At 39.0% G+C, this 24,441-nt stretch overlaps 2 protein-coding genes across 3 annotated transcripts in view; one reads left to right on the forward strand and one right to left on the reverse strand.

Annotated features, from left to right (window-relative positions):
- The window catches only part of Ano3 (anoctamin 3), a 357,658-nt gene that overhangs the window by 283,302 nt on the left and 49,915 nt on the right, over positions 1–24,441 (forward strand). For both annotated transcript variants that reach the window (XM_005401743.2, XM_005401742.1), the window contains one exon: positions 1,183–1,243. In XM_005401743.2, the coding sequence (XP_005401800.2) occupies positions 1,183–1,243 (61 nt within the window). The remainder of the gene's footprint in view (positions 1–1,182; positions 1,244–24,441) is intronic.
- On the reverse strand, positions 2,368–14,002 carry Muc15 (mucin 15, cell surface associated). Its single transcript, XM_005401741.2, has 4 exons — positions 13,791–14,002; positions 6,588–7,303; positions 4,547–4,696; positions 2,368–2,868 (listed from the first exon to the last, which is right to left on the reverse strand). Exons 2-4 carry the CDS (start codon positions 7,264–7,266, stop codon positions 2,708–2,710), a joined length of 990 nt encoding a protein of 329 aa, XP_005401798.1. The 5' UTR covers positions 7,267–7,303; positions 13,791–14,002; the 3' UTR covers positions 2,368–2,707.

The raw sequence follows: 24,441 nt of genomic DNA on the forward strand, positions 1-24,441 counted from the left end.
TAGCTCTATCATTTTCCTTGTGCTCAAGCACCTGAAACCAACTGGGGTTGGTTTTTTGCCAACTCTATTCACAAAGCCCACAGCATGTACTTCCTCTGATCATGTAGGTGCCATATCATTTCACCTTATCACAAGGAAGGAGAGTATAACACAATAAGAAATACTGAAAGAGAAGCCAATTTTACATCACTTGTATTACACTGTATTGTTGGAATTGCTCTATTTCATTATTAACCTTGTTAATCTCTTGTTGTGTCTCTCTCACATATGCAACTTTATCAGGGGTATTAGGTAAAGGGAAAAAACCATGGTGCATACAGGGTTATGTGTTCTCTGCAGGTTCAAGCATTCACTGTAGTCTTGAAGTATGTCCGTCTGGGATGAGAGGACCACTGTAGTTTCCATACTGTTTGTGTGTTTGCCAAACATTTATGTTCTTGGCTGCATTAGTTTAATCTCACTCCCTAACTTATAAATATGACGACAGCATCTTGCAAATGAAAATAAACACATGTAACTTCAATTTTATTGTTTGAACTTTATTAAAATTAAACAATCCTTGTAACTCTAAAAATGTATCCCTACATTGTTTGTTACGCAGCTTTGAGTAATATCTGATTTATAACATGGTGACAGTATTGTATATGTCCAGTGATTTATGAAACTTATGAAATCAACTTAAAATGAGATTCATTACACTTTACCAGCTACTACTGGACACATGGCACATGCTGAGAGATGTGAGAGAAGGATTAGAGCCTTCCCATTGGAAGTGCTAGCTTGAGAGTAGATGCTGCAATTTATAAATTCCCCATTCATGGATGTTTTGCTAAAAGGAAATGCAATTATGTATGCCTTACTTGAAAAGCCAACTTCTTACATCTCATATCATAGTTTAGTTTACTGTGGCCCATAAATATTTCCTCAGAATGCTGCTAAGCAAAAACTGCTAAGCAAAAGGGAAAGTGGGAGAAAAAGTGTATCAGGGAATAGAATTGAAGTACAAGTTGTTTCATCATTTCTATCCATGAGAAAAATCACAGAAAGTAGCTGCAGGGTCTCATAAGCCATAAAATATTGTGATTTTATTGGGCAAAAGCCATAGTACTTAAATTCAGACAGTAATCACTGGACCATTATAGTCAGTAGAATGATTAATTTTGTTTGTTGTTTTCCTTTAAGGTGACATACTTGTTTGATAATGGAGGGACAGTCTTCTTTGCTATTTTTATGGCAATATGGGGTAAGTGTGTTCTTTCATTATATTCTAGCTCTTACCTTCTAAGCCTATCACTGTTTTCCTTCACACACACACACAAGTGCACGTGCGTCGTGTGGCAACTCGGTAACAGTTTTTACTTTCTATTGCTTTTACTTGTAAAGGCTGATACTTGCTTTGCTTGCCTCTGCACACATTTGCTACTTCTTTGCAAATTTAATCTTTATCTAACCTTCTAACCACTACAGTCTAGACCTCCTTACACTATAAAGTACTTTTATTTTCTTGCTGCCAAAATCATGTGACAAACTGAAACATAGTCAAATTCACATTAAGCTGTTTATATTACTTGTGAAAGTGATCAAAAGTTTTTCTTTGTTTAATATTTCCACTCATCTATTTCCTTATGCTTCATATATGTAGATATGCAGAATTTATTCCATATATGGTTGAACAATATTGTGTAACATATAATAAATCCTAATCTGAACAATTTACAACTGTACAAGTTATGTTCCGAGTATAGTCTTTGGCTCCTTGTCACAGTTTTCACTGAGTTTTAAAGCACTCTACTAACTGAAATCTAAAATATATTTAGACAAATTGGAGTCCTTCAGAGTTGGAAACTTCTGAGGAAGATATTCCTTTCCTGGTGAGGGTCAAGATTCCTGGCATGAGCCTGTTGAGTGCAGTCACTGTCAAAGCAAGGACACTGTGCAGTAACTACACATGTACTGATGACAAGGAAACAAAATGTGATAGAATACAAGTCCTATTGTCTAGTTTCCCAGGAACAGAACTTTGGGCCATATCCCCTTTCTAGCTGTAGGTGAAATTTTTTAGAAGAAAACTCTCATAAATTTCCTAATATTCCTAATCTTAATTTATGGACCTAAGAGTGCAGGTGGGACATGGTAGAGTTGACTGTACATGTTTTTGTTCAAGACAGGTGAAACTAGGCATGGTGGTGCATTCCTGTAATACCAGCACTGGAGAGGCTGAGGCAGGAAGATTGCCATGAATTCGAGGCCAGCCTGTGGTACCCAAGCAAGTTCAAGGCCAGTCTGCACTACATAATGAGACCCTGTCTCAAAAAAAGAAAAACAAAACAAAACAAAACAAAAAAAGATGAAAATACAGTTTAGATTCCTATTTTTGTTGAAAGATTTTTATTATTAAATTATCAGGCATTGCTATCATGGTGATGTCTTTTATCTGATTCTGCAAACATTTGCTACTAAAAGAAAAGCAGATCACAGTGCAAACTGCATCTCTGGAATAGGCGCTTCAGCCCTGCTGAATACTGTAAGCAGGGAAACTTCGGGAAGGGCGTATCCTCTCTGTTTCTGCTACTAGTGTCCGGCACGCACAGTTCCCTTTGCACAATCCGCGTGACAGTGACCTTGCACAAGCTCTTGGGAGGTGAGAGTATGTTCAGTGGCCAACACAGAGGGACACTTGCAGTCGGAAGCTTCCCCTGTGCTAGTTTTACACCGCAGCGCGAAGGGGAGGAATGTCGTCCATGGGGATGCCGTCCCGTGCGCTTTCTCTGCCTTCTGGCATCGAGGAGTCGTTCACAGATGGATTATAGTAACTAGGGCTCCCAAAGCGCCCGTCATACGGTTCTGGTGCGTTGTCTAATCGCAGAACTAAAGAGTAAAGTAAAATAAACAAAATTGTTTTACAGCAATAGTCTGAAAAATGCATGCTAAGGAGTCTGATTATATCACCAGATTATAGAAGTGTTTGAGATACATACATAGGGAAAACCTTCCCATGGGCCTTTCGGGTGTTACTTTTGAAATGTTGAAGAAGTAGATAGCATAAAAATTTACCAATATATATCTCCTTGACTTTTTAATCTTGTGGTTTCCAAAAACTTATTAACGTGTTCTAAATGTGCTGCTTCTAGTATGAAAATTATTATTTGAAAACCAAGGGCATTGAAAACATTAGCCAATTATTTTGCCAGTTATCTCAGTATCTTGAATCTCAAGCTGTTTAGATGGAGAGGGAAGAAATAGCTCTGGAAAACTTGTGTCCTTCTGATAGATTGAAGTTATCATGCACTTAAAGTATGCTCAATTTTTTAAAAGTTTTCAACAAATAAGTAATTATTTTCTTAATTACCATGAATTCATTTTCAAAGGAACTCTGGCCATGCCCTAGATATCTTAAATTATTACAAGGAGTGCCTAATAGCTAGAGTAGTAATTTAACAATGTTCAGTTGGGTATCATGTGTTTACCCACCTGTTCCTTAAGCCACCTGTTTCCAAATGAGGTTCCCAGGAGTCTGAGGCATTTGGGAGAGGTGTCCCAAAGCAGTCTTGAAAAGGTAAGGCAGGTGTTGCTACTGAGTTACTTTTTATCAGTCAACTGTGACTGCCTAGGCTGTCTCAGTGTGGTCAACTGAACATTTCTATGATACATGTTAGACAAAGTTCTTAAGTTGAACAGTATGTTTAGAAACCACTGTTGTCAGAAGAGTAGCTATCTTTTAATTTGACAAGTGCCGCTTTTTATTGTATAGAAATTGCTAGAAAGTTATAAACAGAGTTCTATTAAATTTACAATTACAGGATTTGGTTCTGAATATTAGTGATGCATTAGTCATAAACTTATCAAACCTCGATGAGACTTTCTTTATCCATGGGCTTCATCATGGAGAGCTAACTAACTGTTATGGGTGGGAACACCCCGGTATAAAGCAGAAAACAGATTTTTCCCTAAAGTATAAAAGAGGGATCTTAGTACAAATCAAACTATAGCTTCATTTTTAACGTTCACATTTTTCACATATAGATATTCTGGCTGTTTTTTTCCACCATATGAGAGGAAAATTCCTGAATTAAGATACATGGTCATTTCATTTGTGCAAATGTGCCTCTTAGCTCCTGAGTATAATTTAAGAGGCTGACTAAGGTGGCATAAGGAGGGTGGTTGTGTGTGTGTACACTTTCAGTGACCTCCAAATTAGAAAGTCCTTGCTCATATTACCGCTACAAGAGGTATTACAATGGCAAAAAAATGGCTCTGTGATCACTTGTTAATAAAACTGTTCATTTTTTCTTCATATTTTAACTTCTAATTATATATCTATGTTTGAATTCTGGCATTAGCTTGACATTATTGTGGATGCAAAGAGCAGCAGTTACAAATACAGTTGTTTTAAAATTGCACTCACAGTTCTGGAATTATTTTGATAAATCTGTTACTTTGATAAGGATTTTTTTTTTTCATATGAATCCTTGAATCCCTTCTAAGCACTTGATTCTCTCTTAACTAAAATCACTCCATCCAAGGAGGGTGGTGAAACGGTTCTTACCTGGCTCATTTCTGTCATCATACAGTCGCCGATGGGAAAATGAATCTGTTTTCCTCTTTCCGTACAGCAAGTAGCCAACAAGACTAAGCAAGGAAACTCCCAGGATAGCCCCCAAAATGGCCCCGAACACCACTCCAGTATTTTTGTTCTCTGCGGGACAAATGAAATGACAGTAAGGACATAGAAAATAACTATTAAAAAATACAATGGAATACAGGTAGACTTTCTAGGGACCAAAGAATGTTCAGTGTTTTTTTACAAATTAGATATCATTGACAGTGTGCATTGGTGTATGTGTGACGCACACAGAAACATAGACGGTGAGACACAGTCACTTGTAATTTCCCCAAAATATGTCTAAGTCTTAGCTTTATAACTGTTACCTATTACCAGCACCAGCACCAAAAGGCCAGGTGTATTCCTTATTAACATCTGGTTTCAGTGTTGGGTGCTGCATTCAATAAGGTTTTCATAAACTCTAACTCTCTGATAAAATTTAATAGTGATATGAATTTTGAGTTTGGTTCTATAAATAATTCAAGATCAAAAAGCTAATAAGAGCAATAAAAAATGAATCCACAAGCTTCCCAATAGATGGAAAGAGCAATATCTGTGATATAAAATATTACCAAATACCACAACAAAACAAAGCAGTAGACCAAGACAAAGTGCTTGCAATGCCTTGTATATCAAGATGCGAATCTTGGGTATCTGAATATTACTGTAAGTGTTCTTTACTGAATACCTACAAATAAGCTCCTTGATACTATTTGAACTCATATTTAGATAGATAAGGATTGAGAGTCTCCGATTCTGTATAAAACTCCACTTCTAAGAAAATCATTCATGTTGGGATACATAAAATTGCTACCATGAAAGAAAACAAATCTAACAATATTTTAGATAAAAAGTAGTAATAAGAGTAAATAATACTCTATATAGGGTTGGTTATTCAAAAGGGAGGAGGCAATTCTTTAAAGTTCTTTTTAATGAAATATCACAATGTATACAATAACAGGACTGTAAATATTACAACTAAATGTATAAAATACATTGACTTTAACACTATAAGAAATTAAAATATTTCCTATACACAAGCAATAACTTTAAGTAGCAATTAGTGTATATGATTTAGTTTTTACAAATAGAACATACTCACTAGGTGTATGCATTGGAGGGCAGTAAATTCATGAAAAAAAAGAGGATAGATTAGATAGATAGATAGATAGATAGATAGATAGATAGATAGATAGATAGATAGAAATAGATAGATGATAGATAGATGATAGATTACAGATAGATAGATAGATAGATAATAGATAGCTATTTTTAAAAAATTATTTCAAGTACACAGAACTGTAACTAGACCAGAAAAAAAGCACAGGGAATGAATTATTAAACCTTGGATGTCCTTCTCATTTTATGCTTCGAAGTTTGACATAAACCTCAAATGAAACATTCCAGTCTCTATAAAATAAATTCATGATATAGCTAAATTCTCTTAAATGATTTTTGCTAGGTTTTAAACTAAAAGTTAAGGAGGATTTTCTTTCACTGAGGTTGTGCAGATACCTTTTTAATGGCAGTGTTCTGTTATTGTCTTGTGGTGTCAGGTAAGTTATAAATTCATTCATTTTGTTTAATTTCTCAAAACTCACATTCATCTTTTAAAAGTTCATCTTCACAGTAGTTCTATAAGCGTATAAAACTCGAGGCTGTGGCAGACTCATTACAATTGTTACCTAGTGATCCCAGCTCTATACCGTTACCCCAGTTCCCACCTTTACCTGACCTTACCTGCTCATTCTTTCCCAGAGTCTCTCCACCATCTATGATAAAGCTTAGCATATGCTCAATTAAGCCTTGAAAGTACTGCATTATTTCAGGTAAACTTAATGAGTCTCTCCAAATAAGTAAGAATCACCTGCACTACTGCAGTCTCCATTATTTTTCTAGAATGACACAATCCTTAGATTTAATCTCTGACTTATTTGGACATTCAATTCCAGGTAAAAGAAAAGTTAAACTCAATTATATTTACCTTTCTTGGGGTCTGAGGTACTTGGAAAGAGTTTTGAATTATTGGTGAACTTTAAGGTGGGCTGTACCGTTGATTTTTCTCGATAGGGAGTGAAGCCAGCAAAGCTCTCATCATCTGTTGTATGCCATCCAGTTGGCTCCATTGTCAAGGGGGTTACAGACTGTGTAGTTGGCAGTGGAGGGAGGATGCTGATACCAGTGGAGCTATTGTCAGGAATGTACATGGTGTCATTGTCCAGAGGCCAGCTGAAGTTTTCTGATGATATTGCCCACGTAGAATTAGGGTGTGCGGAGATTGGCAACAGATTTTTGTCTGCCAGAGATGAGTTCAAAGGCAATTTGGAAACAAAGGCATGAACCAAGGGAGGGCTTGTGGAAATTGTGGCTGTGGGTCTCGGAGCCTTGGGGAGGTGGTCTGTTGTTAAATTTCTGGTGGAAGTTGTTACATCAGATGGGTCCAAAGGAGGGAAACCAATTACCTTGGAAATGGAGACGTTTCTGTTTTCATTGTCTACATTTGCTCTTGCTTCTCTTTCCAAAATGAGTTTATGTTCTTTGGTTTTCCAGTTTTCTGCAGTGCTTTGTGTTGTGCTCTTTTCTAGATTTTCTATCTCGTGGCTCTCAAAGGGTGGTGAAATAAACAAAGTTGAAATCAGCACAGTTTGGGCTAAAGTCAACATTGTAGCCTTCCTTCCTATTGGCTTTACTAAGAGGAATCTGAAAAAAAAAATCATTTGAATTATTAAATTGAGTATTTTAAGTTTTTTATGCAACTACATTTTTAAGTGATAAAAATTTAGAGACACAATGTTGAGATGATAGCATCAAATTATTTATTCCAAAAACAGTTGTGTTTTGAGAGAATTAAACATTTAAACTAGTGTCTATATAACATTTCTTTCCATTTTCTATATAACATTTTTTTCTTCCTTCTAGGGAAATGCTATGAAAATACGTGATAAGCAAAACAGTACTATTTCAAAGATCATTTAGTGACATAATATTTTTAAAAATATTATAAATATAGGATGTGTACATATCCATGTTTTCTTAAACCTATTCAAGAATATATGTTCTTCATAAAATAATTTTAGAATTAATTCTGAAAATGAATTACTGATCATACACTAAATGTGTCATGTGTAATTCTATAAATTTGTCAGTTTGAAACTCCCTTGAGTCTACTTTATTAGTATCTATTTTGAGCTATTCAGATTTATAAGTAACATCTGGTTTTTAAAAGAAATACTTTTAACTTCACAAGGCCCTTCTACTTAATCTCAAATTGGGAAGAGTTAGAAAGATTTTCAGATTTTAGGATACTAACTATGCTTACACTTTTATTGGATAAATGAAGAATTTGAGTGTATGTGAAGACTTCACGAAGTTAGAATTGGGATAAAATCACGGTCCTGAACGCTAATCCAAGCCCGTCATTTTGCCTCCTTGTAGAGGTGTCACAGTTTATGAACACAAAGATACAGAGACAACTTTTGGGTCAGGTTTATATTACAGTTATGGCTTCTGTCGTAAGAGACCTGTTTACAATGATCGCTATAATAAACTTCGGCTACATCATCATGAGAGGAACCAAACCAACCAGTTCTGAGAACCAAGCAAGATGGCGGAGGAAGAAGTACTCTGATGAGCTCCGGCCAACGGGAAGCCCTTGGTAGCAGCAAGCTCTGTTCTGCGGCATTCTCATGTCTCTCTCGAGCCTCTGCCGTCTGACACGGTGCCTCAGCCCTCACAGCCGTCCCGCCCTTCTGAGACTAGAAGTGCAGTTTACACGGTGCACGCTTTGCAGGTGACTGACCTGAGGCCCAGAGTACCCTGAGTGAAATTTAGTCAGTAGAAGTGGCGTCCCTCCCTGCCAAGTCTTCTTTGTGCCAACATTGAAGGCACTTTTAACTGAAATTTTATTTAAAAAAAAATTTGAGACTATTTCTTCTTAAAATTGTTTTTTAAAAAGTTAGACCATTCCTTTTCAAACAATAAAATGTAAGAACTGTTTTTATAGTCTCTGAATGGGACCTTATTTCACACTACAATCCTTCAAGCTGGTGGGCCCGGGAAACAGAAGGAGATGCAGCTGCTACTCTAGGTTCCCTATCAGAGCCTCCATGAAACCTTCATGACTATTTTTATCCTTCCTTGTTTTTCATTAGGGCCTAGGAGCCTCTAAAGAGTCTGATTATCTTTCGGGTTTAAGCACTTCTGCCTCCCTTTTCCTTAATAAGGCCTCACACAGTGTGGTACAACTCAAATATATAAGTAACATATCCTCATGTAATAATTTCCTGAGAAGCTTTTAGGAAGCAGGCCATATCTTCAAGATATATTCCACACACACTCCATGCCAACCACTTAAGCATTGTCTCCTTGCAAAGCAGGAGGTAGTCACACAACAGTATTCATAGCAACATCATTGATGAGTCTCCAGCTTCTACATCCACTAGTAACAGATTGGGTAACAAGGACAAATTAGAGCTTCTCCAGCCACATGGGCCATTATGACAAGTACAATGCAGGGCTTTAAGTCCAGGCATGCTGTATGATTTCATATGCATAAAGCATACTCAAAAAAGCCCAAATGTTAGAGTCAAGAGAGTGATTCCTTGTGGGAAGACAAAAATGGTTGGCTGGAGGTACAGAAGGGGTGCCTGTGTGCTGGAAAAATTCGGTCTATATCTTGATATCATCAGGAATTCACAGGTATTCACATTTGTGGTAATTCTCCTTACTTATATTTTATTCACTTTCCTGCAATATCCAATAAAATTGGTCTAGAGGCTAAAAATTATTATCATAATTGAAAAATATGTTACTGTTGGAAAACATGTCACTATCTGGTCCTTGTTACACCATAGGCTTTACCTGTGTTCTGTTTAATTCTTAACGAGAGTATCAGACAAACATCAAGGAAAGGTTCACAATCCCACTTACCGATGATTAGGTGGGCCATAAATTCTATGAATGATGGATCCAAGCACTCACATTCAAGTGACTAGAAGGCTGGTTAGGCTTCAAGTCCTTGTATGTCTGACTTAAAACTAGTGTGTGTGCCACCCTCCCTTGGCCTCCTTGGGAGATGGGGTCAGTATCTGATGAGGAGACCCACACTAGCAGACAGTTAAGTCTGCTAAGTATATTATATATAATATATATAATATAATATTAAGTATATTTTATATATATAATCCTGTTTCCTTATAACCTACACATCCTCTCATGTACCTAAATCCTCTCCAGAGTCCTTGTAATACTTGATGCAATGTATATAAATATAAATTATTGACATACTGTATTTCCCAGGGAATAATGAGAGTATGTCTGTCCAGTACAGTTGTAATTTTTACCTGCATATTTTAATCTGTATTTGGCTGACTCCATGGATACAGATTCCACAGATACAGAGACCAACTGTACTCATTTTTGTAACAGAAGCTGCAAAGGAGTGTAGAATTTGGTGTTCAGCTGCTTTTCAGATTTTCTTCCCACCAACGTATTTTAAAGCACAGCCACTCCAAATTTAATCATTTCAAACAGAGCAGACGATTAGCATTTTTTCGAAACCCCAGAAATACGAGGCCTTCTATCTGAAGTATCTCTGAAATACATAGAATACCCACTTGCCCAATTTGGGAAATTGTAACTGTTCTTGTGGTTTCTCAGTGGACACTGTCACCATGTGGTTTATAGCTTAACACTAACCAATCACGAGTGCGCATCCTCAGGACCTACGGTTGACCAACACTTTGCCTAAGCAGATAGCTCACCAAGCTCATGGCACGTACAGCTCACTGCAGCTTAGGGAGGGGTGTGCACTTTTTCAGAAACTCCCTTCTCCTCTGAACTCCAGAGCTCTTTGCCAACCTGGCCCTCTGCCTTCTGAATTACATTTGGCCACTGTTTTTCTATGATTGTTCGGCAGTTGGATTTTGTTTCCCGCAATCTAGGCATTTTGCTTATTTTCTTTTCCTAAAGAGTGACCATCACAATAGAAAAAATAGTCCTTCCAGGTTTCTTTTCAGAGTGTCCCTTGAGGAACATGGCGTTGCTTTTTCACGGCCTTCGGGTAACGAGAATCCACATGCTGGAGCCAAAAAACTGAGTTCTGTTGTTCCTGCTTGACCTCTCTGCAACACTGAACGCACAGGGGACCTCATTGCTCTCCCAAGCCTTTGACTGTAATTTGAAAACCATGCCCCAAAGGTGCCAAGTATTCTATGACTGCCTATAACTTACCTCCTGAGAAAAGCAAAGAAAGCGAGGCAAGGGAGAATACAGTACACTTGAATTGTATTCACTGTCTATTCAGAAATTAGGACAGCCATGGACGGAGCTTTGGTGAGGGCTGATTTATTCCTCTTGTCCTGACCTGGTTGCAGAGACCTATTATACCCCTCTCAAACAGTTTTCATCTGATACGGGTAGAGGCAGCCGCCAGCTGAAATCATCAGCTACTCAGAACTGTGGCTCTGACATCTCGTAGGAGCAAGGGCAAAGATATGGATTGTGTGCTTCATCCTGAATCCTACAAAACATGTTATCAACAGCAAAAGCTAATAGAGTGCTTATGAAGGCCGTGAGGGCCATAAATGAAACCTATGTATTGTTTCCTCTTTGCATTTTTTTCAGGTTCTCCACCTTTCTAGAGTTCAGGTATTAAAATGATGCTGTATATGTGTTATGCAAAGCTGGAATTATGGTGGATTATGAACAGTGGGCTAGAGAACGCCCTGTGGGTACAGACAGAAGGTGAAAGAAACAAAAGTGAAATTTTAGAAGGAGAGAAATTTAGGAGAACCAAGCAGCATCAGTTTTCCTCTTGCACTTTGCCCCTTCTTATATATAAGTGGTAGTAATGAGGGGGTATAAGCACCAAAGGAATTCTGAGGTATACACAGGAACCAAGCTATGAACACCAGAAACTTAAGACACATCTAGAATTATGTACAGGTACAAATTCCCTATGGCAAACGTGATTAATGTGTATGGCAAGTGTGTACTAATACAAAATAAAATTTTAGAAGGTAGAATTATCATAAAGAGGGCAGAAAAAAGGATTTCCAGCTGTTTTGTGAAATCGGAAATATAGATTCTAAAAGTTCCTGCATATATTAAGATATTTCTGTTGCTTTTCAATATTTAACAACTTTTAAAGTAGGCTCTCCAAATGAGTGAGTTTCACGTTGTGAACAGTTCTGCACAGAGAGAGTGAACACTGTTTTCTCTGCTTTCCTTGGCGCTGGCACCGAAAGTGGTTTCACATTCTGCTTTTGTGTGGAGGCCACAGAGGTGATGGGGAAAACGGACTCTGGCCATTAAGGGAACAAACCTGCATCTAGATGTAATTTTGCTTTGTCTTAAACGCAAAAAGCCACCATTCTGCCCACCCGCCCTGCTGTAACTGAGTCGTACGCATTTTACACCAAGCTTTAAGAACGAGGAGATGCCCTAGTTCCTGACAGGTAATCTGGCTGTGCAAGAAGAAAGAAATGATAGTCATTCAAAACCATGTCAAAATGAGCGATTTTAAATAAACATCAGTTCAGTTATACTGTAAGGATCATATAGGCACATTCCTATGGTGGAAATGGCGAATGTGTAGACAGTGTAGCACCCTTTCTTCGAGTTATTCTTGACCATTTCTTGTTAGGGATTCCAGGCTATCGATGAAGATACATAGGTGCAGTTTTTTGTTTTGTTTGTGTTTTGTTGTTGTTTTCTGTAAGCCCAGTCTGACATATTCATATCCCAGGCAGAACCTGAACACTAGAGTTCTTCTGAATGGCCTTTCCAATCTTGGACAATATTTTGTTTTTTCTACCTGAAAGAATTATGGTAAGTGAGCTCATAAGAAATTATGTTTCTAAAAGTGTGTCTCTAGTAAAAGGATTTTGAAAGGTGAGAATCCAGAAAGTCAGAGAAACTTATGTCTGTCACTTCACTTTTCTCTGAGTAAGAACACAAGGAAAAGGAAAGAAAGAATGGAAAGAATGATTTTTTCAGCCGGGCATGGTGGTGCATGCTTGTAATCCCAGCCCTTGGGAGGCTCAGGCGGGAGGATCGCTGTAAGTTCGAGACCAGCCTGGGCTACAAAGTGAGCTCAAGGCCAACCTGAACTTCATACTGAGACCCTGTCTCAAAAAAAAAACAAAACAATTTTCCTTCAGGGGAAAAAAAAAACAATTTCAAAACATTGTGAATGTCATTCTAACTAAAAGACTTGGATATGCATAAATCAAGGGGCAAAAAAACAGAATGCCATACTACTGGCTTAGGCAATTCTGAGTCATAAACTTCAGTACTTAAAACAGTAATGGATGACTATCAAGCTCAGAAAGACTGTGCTTCCAAAAAATATTCTGGATCTAAATTCCCAAGCATGAGGTTTTCAGCTGTCTCACGCATTTCACAGTCTGTAGCAACAACCTTTCTGGATCAGATTGAAAGTGGATTAATGAGAAATTAGCAACACGGTAATGAAAGGAGCCTTCTTCAGAAACTGAAAGCAATGCCAGGAAGCTGTGCTCGGGTCTTCGTTCCATGGATATCTTTTGCAGTAACTCCCTTGGTCTTTAAATTCCCAGTGAGTGTTGGACTTGAACTCTCTTTATGCTAAGAAATTAATTATACTTATAACATTTTCCTAACTAATTAAAAAAAAACTTTGAAAGGGATGTATCCAAACTTGCAATTCATGTTGAGAGTATTTTTTTTTAAAAAAGAGCTCTATTAAATTCTAGTACTTAAAATAAGAAGCTTTAAGCCCAAATGTATAATGTAGATCTAAGTATTACATTTATATTGAACATTTTCCACTTTTAAAAGTTTGATACCTTTTTACAGCCTGACTCAGGGTAATTCTATATTGTAGCCACATAAATTTTCAATAAGGCTTTCTTTTAACTCTTCTGCAATTTTTATCATCTCACAACTTTGGCAGTAATTCTTAAAGTTCACTCACTTAACAACACAAAAGCTTGTTTAGAAAACAGTTACCTAATCAACAGCAACCTGTTTTTACCAGGGTCTCTGTAGCTACTTGCCAGATAGTCCTATCAAGGGTTGAGGCTGCTTTGATTCTCACTGCTAACTAGAGAGAGAGAGAGAGAGAGAGAGAGAGAGAGAGAGAGGGAGAGAGAGGGAGGGAGGGAGCGCTTTAAATAACAAGCAGACATGGCAAACACACACTTACCTTCAGGGCCAGCAGGTGTTTCTAGTTGGGAAGTGAACTATCCCAGTTGTCCTGCTTGGTGCATAAGAGAAAAGAAATGGGTTAAGTGTGAGAGAGTGGCTCTGAGGGGGAGGGTGCCAGAGAAACAGAATTGGGTGGGGCTGGCTGGCTCTGTCTTGCTGGTGTAATAGAGCACCCAGAAACCAGACGGACCTGCTCCTCAGGCTCAGCACTCGTAGAATATCACCTCATTCAGGCCTTTAACAAAAAAGGGGAAAAAAAAGAGTCCAGCCCTCCGGTGTTCATAGGTCGGTTGTTCGAACTTTGGGGCAGGTTAGCTCTTCACAACAGTGCCAAAACAAGGGTATCCATTTCTCCCCCCAAGCAAAATACAGGCTAGAAGTTTTGGTACCTTCCTAAGGTGCATCAGGAATTTCTGAGACATGCTGGGTTTCCTCTCTGTGGGTGAAAAAACTCTAAGGCGTCAGGCTCTGCACCTGTTGTCTTAGCCAGCTCCATGGCAGCCTAACTCGTATGCAGACCTTCTCGTCCCATAGCCGGTGGCCGTGCTTGAGCACAGAAAGCCTCAATGGGGAGAATGCATAGGGGTCAGTAATGAGAGTTCGGCTTGCACTGCATAGAAATCAGCTTTACAGAAAGTCACACTCAGCGCAAAGTGCACGGATGTGTGCTGGGATCCTTGAGAAAGCTGTGTACAACCTTAGAGATCATCACCAGGGCTGAAGTCAGGCGCTGGGGGAATGCAGGGGATCTGGGGAAGTCTGAGAATGTCCTCTACGGTCCTCAGTAATCCTGGCAGCCTACTTGGTGAAGTAGTTTCCATCCTGTGTTCTGTTTGCTTTTACTCTCAGTGTAGAAGCTAGAGAGTTTCAGAAGTGCGCAAGTAATACCTGACTGAATACTAGAGTTGAGTAACAACCTGGCGCATTTTCTCCACTTCCTCCCCAGCTTGTGAAAAGGAGAAGAATGAAACTGGGAGATGCTGCGCATCAATATTTGGGGACTGTGCGAAGGTCTGCTCAGCTCGGGATGCCTGGGGTTCATGCTTGGTTTCTGATGTACAAGGAGATAGAGTTCCAACTGCAGGGAGAGAAAACGAAACTTTAGCTAAAATGCAGGAGCTGAGAAGCTTCCAGCTGAATGCAGAGAGCCTTCCTGGTGAACTGGCCCCCGCCAAGAACAAGGCCACTCAATAATCTTAAATTTTCTGTAGCCGAAAGTCCCTTTCAGCATTTGATTATAAGTTAAACCAACTTCTAAAACATATTCCTTCTTGGGATATTGAAGCCATACCTGCGCTGGTGTGAAGACAAGCAAGTTAAATTTAATCAAACAATTGAAAGCTGAGCAATAGGGTAGAGCTCCTGTGGTTATTTCAGATTAGCCAGTTGCTAAGAAAAGGATCCACCAAGGATAGTGTTTAAAACCCTTTCTGTCTGTACGTGGAGAGCTGAAGATGACTGAGTAGCATGGGATGTGCTTCATCCCTAGGGATTTTTCTGGGTGTGCATAGAAATGCCATCACTCCACGCTGTCTTAATGACAGGGATTAGAGCTGCAGCAGGCAAGAGCACTGCGGGTTCTCCTGCTTCAGCTTTCCAGTGACACTGTCACGAGAGTCCAAACTAAGCTCTCATGACGTGCTTTCCGGGGAGACCGTGACTGAGGTTTCAGCATCCTTCTCATCTTTGCTCAGGTTCACTGATAGCAGGCTGTAAGTCTGAAACAGGGTACACGTTTGAATTAAGATTCTGCCTCCCCACTGAAGAATGGGAACTTTTAGCAACAAGAAAATAATTCATTAATAATAAAATAGACTTGAGATGAAACAAGAGAGTTGAAGCGGAAAATGGAAACTGAGCTATTGCAAATCAGAAGCAGAACAAGAGTTAGAAAGAGCAAAGAGGGATGAGAGGGGAAGAGGATGAACGCAGAATTAAGAAGTGTTGTGTAAGTGTACAAATTTGTCCATGTTAAGTGTGATCAGCACGCACTGCACACACGCACTAAATAAATACATAATCTCAGCACTTGGGAAGGCTGAGGTAGAAGGATTTCTAGTTAGAGCCCAGCTTCGGCAACTTAGGGAGAAACCACCTCAAAAGAAAAAAACAGTTACAATATTGTGACATTATTTGAAGAACTTCAATAATATCCTCTATAAATAAAATGTTACATTTTAAGTTACAGCTCAAATTTTAGTTTGGGGCTGGTAACATCTAATTTCTTTCAATAGTTTGTCAGAAGAAAATTAGGGGAATCACTGCCATGAACACCAGTAGCTGTTCAATGCATAAGCTTTACCTTGCTAAAGTCGTGGCATCACGAGCTTCTCTGCCTTGACTCATGTGATTCGTTTTATTTCATTATAATTTTATGCAAAAGTTAAACGCTCCATTTGGGTACAAAGGAAATTTTCGGACAATGGTCTTTGTTAAGTAAATTATGATACAGCACATTGTATGTGAAAGTGTATATGCTTGCATATATACTGATGTAAGTGGAGAGCTTGGGAAAGTTGTAAAGCTGACAGGTCACTAACATTAGGTTTAACAGTTAGATTCTCATGCAGTTTTTCTCACTGAATTCTACCCACAGTTCAAAGAAGTAAACGCAACTTAACAAAATCTGCTGCGTTCCTAGGTACGCACTGATGTGCAAATATTTTCTCAGTAAATATTCTTACTAAGAGATTAAAATCGAATGGATGCTGAAACAAAGCCTATCTCATTGTATTCAAAAATAACAGGTATCCATGGATACCCAAAGCAACTGAAAAACAAACAAAACCCTCTCTGATATCCTGCAGAGATATGGTTCTAATTAAATCTTGGATTATGTGATTAATATATATTAGAATTTGAAGTGTATTATACTATTAATTGGATAAAAACTTTATCCAGATTGTTTTTGAAGTAAGTTCTTGGTCCTAATTGTGACAGAAGTTAAAAAATACATATCTTTGTTTTTCAAAGAAGTACGGCAAGATAATAAGCACTTACTTTCTAAGCCAGAAATGAAATGGATAAAGGTTTAAAGAAAAATGGAAAAATTAAAATTTTCATTGGAAAAAAATTATTGAAAGCACACTTAAAAGACCATACAAAAGGTATAAATACTTAGTGGTGTATAAATTATATTTTGAAATGTCCATTTTTATAACATGCTAGAAATGACATTTTTTGCAATTATTTAAACATGTATATCAAAGGAAAATTTTGATCCTTTGTCAAAATGTATAAGATACAGTTTTTCAAAATTAGAAATTTTTGAAGACCACTGATTTACTGCATCTGTTCAATTTTAAGTGATAAGTAAGAAATTTTCAATAACTTCTAAATGATGCCTGCTTAATGCTTTGAGTTATTTAGAGATTCCAGATATTTTATTGGAGGCATTTTACTGAACACAGTTGAGGCTCTGACACAAGTTATTCACTGTGCATTTTTATCTCCCTTTCTGAATCTATGAAAAATAAGTATGGGTTGTCAAAAGGTGATGGAACCATTTACAAATCATTGCTTTCTTCAGTGTGTCTTTTCCCAGCAAAGGCGCCCTGGGCACAGGCCAGGAGAATGGCGCAGGGCACAGGTGGCCCCGTGGAATCCTTGCCCTGGGTCAGAACTGTGGGACTCCTTTCTGGATCGATTCTCTAGGCTAAGCCCACCATGACAAGCATGTGCACGGTAGCACAAGCCCAGGGCACCAAGCCACAGAATCCTATTTATTTCTCATGCTGGGGATCAGACCCAGGACCTGCTGCAAGCTAGGCCAGTGCTCTTTAGTTACATGCCCACCTCAGCCCTGCCTGTTTCCTTACTGACCTTTGGTTTTGCCAGTTTGGTCACCATCCCATTTCCAAGATTGTGCAGTGAAACACAGAAAGGGAGCCCTACCTCCTAGCTGTCTGCAGGGTGTCAGGGAGGTGAGAGAGACAGAGTCTGTGTTTGAGCCCTAATTTAGCCCAGTCTTACTCAGGCCCAATTAGTGCTAAATGTAGTAATTTCTGTCGGAGAAGCTAAAACTTGAAGCTTGGCATCAACCTGAATAAAAGTTGAAACTACTCCAATGCAGTGCACAAATGCGTACATTACATTATTTTAAATTTGTGTCTATAGTTTGGCGTAAGAGTTGCCACTAAGTGTTTATTAGATGAAAGATGAATGATGAGTTCCTCTACTCTGATTCCTTTTTCTTGACAGGGAGTCTTTCCCTAGTCATACTCTGAAATTGCAACCCCCCTTCCTGGACTTATTTTATTTCCACCCTGATCTCTTTTTCCTGTAGTTCTTGCAGTCTTCCTCATCCCCTGCATCTTACTTAGTACATTATCAATTGTTCCTGCTCTCGAAGTCAGCCTGAGAGAGCGAACACTTTTTTCTGTTTTCATCATTGCTTTGTATTACAGCTGAGCTGAGGCCTGACACAAAGTCAGTGCTCCATCCATGAACACATGAGTGAATAAGTGAAAGTGTAGATGAAAAAATAAATAGATCAATTTAATAATCACAACAATAAAGCATAAGTGAGTGTACTGTGCCTAAGAGATCTGCAGGCTCCTTCTTTCTTCATTTTTATTTTCTAGAATGTCTTTCCCTTTCTTGGCACCAACTTGATTAGTTGCACTTGAAGACATTTCTTGAACACTTCGGATGTACAGAGGGATCCCTGAGCAGTTTGCTTTAGCAGTTGATGTCGAGGTGGGGACTCATTCACAAGAATATCTGGTCTTGTGTGGGGTAGGGTCAAATTTGGGGCATAGAGGATTATGAACACAAGTAGACCTAAGGGGAGAGAGGTGGACTGAGTGAATATTCTCTTCTGATTTCTTGATTTTTTAATGGCAAAATAGAAGGCAAAATTATAGCTGGGAGTGCTAGGAATGTAGGTGCTGGGTATTAAAAAAGAGAAGAGAAGGTATGACAGCATGAAAACCACACCTACCCACTCAAAGCGAGTAACCATTAACTTCAGATGAAGCAGGCCACTCGACAGAGCTGTGTTTTCTCCAGCTGTGTTAATATGCATAAGCATGGGTGGTCAACGGGGCCCTGGATTTCACTGGGGTCTTTTCCAACCATGGGCTTATGACAGTGGAGGCGGGAGCTAGAGTCGAGTGTGGTGACTGACCATCAGGCCAAGTACAGAAGAAGGCCAGAACAAGATGGCAGGAAGGAAGGAAATCTGTGATAAGATCACTGTAGTGAAAATCTGAGCAGAGAAATTGTCGGAACTGAAATTTATTGGTTATGAACTGGAAGAATGTGAGCTTATGGGAAATTCCCCGTGATTGATCAAAAGTACTTCATAGGAGGACATGAATGAAGAAAAGTAGGAAAAACAACTTTGACGATAAAGATCAAAGAAATGAGAAGCCGGGAAATGGGAAACATTATCTCTGTACGTTTTAATTCATAAGAACAACTTTGGGAGTCAAGAGTGATGCTGAGAGTGAAGAAAGAAGTCTCCAGAGAAGTTGAATAAAGGGGGAGACCTTAGGAAGTGTGAACTGATAATGCAGGATGGAAACCTGTGACAAAATGCGCTTCAGTCCGCAATGAAGACAAGAAATTCACAGTATCATCTCCAGCACCAGCTGAAGTGGGAGACAAATAGAAGTTGCTGGAGAGGGCCGTGAGGAAACAGGGCTTGAGAGGATTCCCAGCTTTCAAGCAGAGCAAGAAGGTGAGGGGAGAGGAAAGTCGCATTTGTTGATTGACGTCAAATAAGAGACGACATAGTGAAAGTATCTGGAGCTGGGAAGAAGGAGTGGGCGCGCATCAGCAAAGCCACGCCCACCTCCGCAGATGTGGGAAGGTCAGATCCTATGGCTGAGGGCCGGTCTGGAGATTGCAGCCTTCTTGGGGTAACTCAAAGGAATAGAGGGTACAACTCCCTTTGTTCTATGGGCCCATTGTGAATGGTGGAGGAGGAAAGTGGTGCGTGGAGGACATGGGGATGGGACATCTTGCTAATATAAAGAGCTTCGTGCTCTCCCCAGACACCTACTGGTCTAAGGATGTGGAAATGGAGCTTTTCTTCGTAGCAATCAACCACATCATCTTCAACCTGCCTGATGAAAACTGAGACTGCTGCCCCATCGCGGGCCCATCCCTCTGTGATGAAGTGAATATTATACAGGTCTTTAACCAGCAAAGTCCTGATTTCACTATAGAATGCAATCGCAGGTTGACTCTTGACTAACTTATCAATCATCTATTTTATATGGGCTTCTCTTATTAAGTGAAGTTTCAACTGAGCATTAATTCATGGAAGGAACAAAACTGGCAGATTGATTATTTTAATGCCTTTAGAAATACCCAAACAATTTATTAATATTCTCTTAAAAATAAAGCAGATAATTAGAAAATCCTAGATTAGCTCATTTATTTTACTCTCATTAGAAAATTTATAACAACTAAGTAATAACCTCAGCAATGGCAGAACACAGCTTGTTTGCTCTCACGGCCGGCCGGGAAGCCCCGGGAGAGCTCAGCTGAGCGTGTGCTGCCTGGGCTGCACGCATGCGCGCTGGAGGAGAAGCGGGACTTGTTTCCTGCCTCAGAAGCAGGGCAAAAAAAGCCGGAAAAGGAAACTTATTCCGACCTGAGGGGACTTATGAACTCAAACTCACAGGTAGCAAAGAAGCACCCTAAGTGGTTTCCTGGTCCATTGAAAAAACTGGAGGACAACACAACTGTTATTTTGTTTTCATTCTTTTCTCTTTAAAATAAAAAAAGAAAAGACTGAAGGAACCTTCACAACTTTGTAGAAAACACTCAAAACAAGTTATTTAATTAAGCTGTCAGTTCCTAGAAGTTATAAGCTCTAGAAAATATATATATATGTATACATATATATTTGTGTGCAGAGTCAGGAGAAAATCCTTAAGGAATGATACCCAGAGTTGTGAATTCTTCTTCTGAATAAGCACTTTGACCTGCTAGTAGCAGTGTCTAAGGAAACAGAGTGCCCTGGGTCAGAGCCAGGTTTATCTGTGGGTAAGTTTGTTACGTTGTCTTGGCTTTGCTATCGTCACCAGTAAAGTAACCAAGAAAGTGTTTCTTGTATGTGAATCTGTAGTGAGGATAAATAACTAGGCAGACCTTGTTGGGAGTGGTAGAGCCATAGTTTTTAAATCTACTACGGATATTTGTGACATGAACTGTTGTACAATTTTGGAAGCTTGCCTTAAGAACTCAAAAATTCAAGTACAAGATGAGACATGAAAATAATAAGAACTGAAGCTAGTGCCATGGTGTGTACCTGTAGTCACAGCAGTAAGGGGAGACTGAGGCAGGAGGATCACTTGAGTACCTGAGTTTGAGATCAGCTCGAGCACCATAAGGACAACCTGTGCCAAAAAAGTAAAGGGGTGGGCAAAATCACAAATGTATAAATTTTAAGAAACACCAAAATAACAGAAATACACAAAAGCAAAATACAGAAGAAAACATTATTGTGATTAACTGCTTGATGTATCTCTGTAGAGCTTTTGTTCTTATATTATCTGAATTTTTGATTACCTCTTTATTTAAGATAAGAAAAATATTTATTGAGATTATAAAATAATTCAGTCTGTGTTTCTAGCATACTTCATGCAAATTTCTTTTTAGTACTGATGTTTTGGGAAAAGTTTATTTAAGCCTCATAATGTACCATCGATTGTATTATGCATTTTTAAGACTGTTATAAATGTGGGAAAATCTGTAGTGTGTGTCATGTGTGAGCTGAGATGTTGTAGTTTCCCACGGCTTGTAGCTCCATGTATTCCAAACCTTATTTCTCTTTCATTACTAGCGGAGGACATCGTAGAACACTTGCAAATCACCCGAGAGGATCGGCATATGAGCTGGGAGGGTTTTCCTGAGAAGCCATCCCTATATGAGAGTAGTTGAGTGACACAGGAAAATGCCTGAGAACCACATAAATATGTCTTATTATTCCCAAACTAAATATCCTCGACAAAGTCTTCCTAGTCAACTATGAGAAACACTTACAGTGACTCTTGGAGCCTAGTACTGAACCAAGTCAGACATTCTGGCTGTGGGTACGTGGAGTTTTTAGACCCAACAAAATTGTGAATATGGACACGTCAATTATGATTTGAAAAACTGTGCATCTATTGAATTTTAGATCAAGAAGCAGAAAATCATACAATATCCCCATGCAGTGAAAACCAAGAAGTTTGTCTATGAAGTTTCATATGTATAACAAGCAGTATAAAAAACTGCTTATTAAATTTTATTATGCCCTTCAAGTTGATGAGGATAATTAGATCACTTCCAAACAAGTCCTGGACTTTTCCAATCCTCATGAAGACAATTTATTTTTCCCACTTAAATTATAAAAATTCAGGTGCATCATTGTTTCTTCATACCCCTAAGGTCACACATTTTAAGAATTTGGGCACCTGTCAAGCCCAAAACACTCCTACTTTAACCCATATACCCTTTACCCAGTACCACACTGCTGTCCTTAAAGTATCGTGTTCTGAGAATGATTATTATTTGGCCACGAAGGTAGACTTTATTACACTTGTTATCCAAGTTATTGATTTCTTGTGTAGTGGTTAGCAGTCATGTGCTCCCAGCACAGTCTAGTTGAGGTACTATGTCCAATTCTAGAACGATGCCCACAGGCTGCAAATACAAATGTTTAGTAGTGTTCAGACCTGGATGAAGACCTCAGTTCTGCAGCAGTTTTCTTCAGACAACAGCTCTTCCCAGGATTAATTATATAAGTACTTGTCCTGGGAAGGGTATGAAGGGTTCCTGGGGAGGACAGGGCAAGGGTAAAGTCTTTGCAGAGCTCCATGACAGCTTTGTATTCTTCCTGTATAAATTAACAACAGGTATAGTCATACCTCTTAGCATCAGCAACATGCAGGAGGTCTAAATATACTGTTCAAGAAATATTCATTGGAAGGAAACACCAAAATTTTAATGGGACTTATTTATTGATGGTGACATTGTTGATGCCTATTATTTCTCTACATGTTTAATCCCTTTAGCATCTGTTAATTGAAGACCTAACATGTGCCAGGCCTCTCCTACATCCCTGGATTTTAGAGGTGAAAAAGATAGAGCACTTTGTCCAGTTATTTTGGCTGTGGGTTACATTTTTAACCAGAAATTGTGCAGAGTGTTAAAAAGAAGGAAGTTGCCTAGTAGATGAATGGTAAAGGAGGAAGGGCCTGGGGAAAATTAACCAAATAGCCTTATTATTAAAGAGATGGCATTATATTTTATAAGAAATGCACAGTAACAAGCTGGCAACACTTAATTTGTGTGGATACCTCCAGTATGTCAGCAACTGGAGTGGAAATATCCATTCAGTTTGAGCAAATGCTGCTGCAATGCCATTTGATATGCAAATGCCAACACTAAGTTGAGTAACATGAACTATTAACTTTGGGGCTCTCCACATCAAAGTCAAGGGTCTAATGTGATCTCATCCAGACTGTGGTGAGATCTCCCTTTTCTTTCCTTTTTTTGGTGGGGGACATGGTTGGGCAGGCTGGTCTCAAACTCACTATATTTTATTCACTATGTTTTAACATAACATGATGGTATTTGTATGTAGCTCCTTATTTCTATGTGAATTTATCTAGGAGGAAAATTGCCCCATATGACTCCAGAAATAGGTGAATATTTTCAGGACTTAGGGTTGCAATATTGACTTGACCATGTTCTTTCTTATTTAATGTTAGAAAAGAAAAGGAAGGGAAGGGAAATTGAAAGTAAAGTTAAAGACTCCAAGTCCTTGGGCCAAATTTAACAAGCCGAGTGAGTCTATACTAACTGGTTCCAGGTATGAGTCTCAGTGGCAGGTTCAGTTATGAGTAAGTCTCCCAAAGCTGCCCTTTCACTCCCCCTGATACTCTTTGTGCTAAATACCCCTTCAAAGTGCTACTCCTTGAGAGAACACCACTGACTGCACTTTTACACAACATAATAACAAACAATATGCCTTGGGCAAGGACACTTACAATGTTTCATATTTGCGGCCTTTCTACTAACTGTGCAACCCGTTGAGCGAGCTTTCAGCATGGTGATGTTGCCGACTGCACCACGCATGCGCATCCCACTTGAGGATTTGCTGACCCTTAACCTGGGAAGGGAGGAGCGTCTGTAGTAGCTCTTGCGTGTTGGCAAACCCGGAGCTGTTTCGCTGAGTCACTGTTGTTTCAGCTGGGCCGTCTTCTAAGAGGACTGTAAGGCTTTATCTCCTCTCGCAAAAACAATACTTGGAATTGCATTTTGTCCACCATCTTGAGACACACTTAAATTCACTTGTGTTTGAAATTGCCTCTTTTTTCTCTGCTTCTTTCCTACCTAACCCCTGGAATCAGTAGTGAGCTGGTTTTGAAATATTTTAAGCATTAATTTACAAGTAAAATTGAACTTGGTCACTCAATACATGGAAGAGACACGAAGGGGACTTCTGGGGGAGACACCCTTTGTCTCCCTGTACCTTGAGTGAACTTTCCATGAAGCCTCATTTGAAAACTTGGAGTAATGAAGAGAGCGCAAAGCCAGCAGTTATAGTCACAGCCCCTGGATTCTATCCAAAACTTTACTTCCACTTGAGAAGCACTGAACCTTTCAGTGGGCCAAACAGTAAAATGAAAAAAAAATAAATAAATAAC

Source organism: Chinchilla lanigera, unplaced genomic scaffold, assembly GCF_000276665.1.
Source record: "Chinchilla lanigera isolate Chin_1 unplaced genomic scaffold, ChiLan1.0 scaffold00075, whole genome shotgun sequence".
Lineage (NCBI taxonomy): Eukaryota > Metazoa > Chordata > Mammalia > Rodentia > Chinchillidae > Chinchilla > Chinchilla lanigera.

Excerpts from the sequence above, each read along its gene's own strand:
- Muc15 (XM_005401741.2), bottom strand. The coding sequence starts at position 7,266 with ATGTTGACTTTAGCCCAAACTGTGCTGATTTCAACTTTGTTTATTTCA. Across the intron at positions 4,697-6,587 it reads TACCTCAGACCCCAAGAAAG|AGAACAAAAATACTGGAGTG; the intron begins GTAAATATAATT and ends TTTGTCCCGCAG. Across the intron at positions 2,869-4,546 it reads TGATGACAGAAATGAGCCAG|TTCTGCGATTAGACAACGCA; the intron begins GTAAGAACCGTT and ends TTTACTCTTTAG.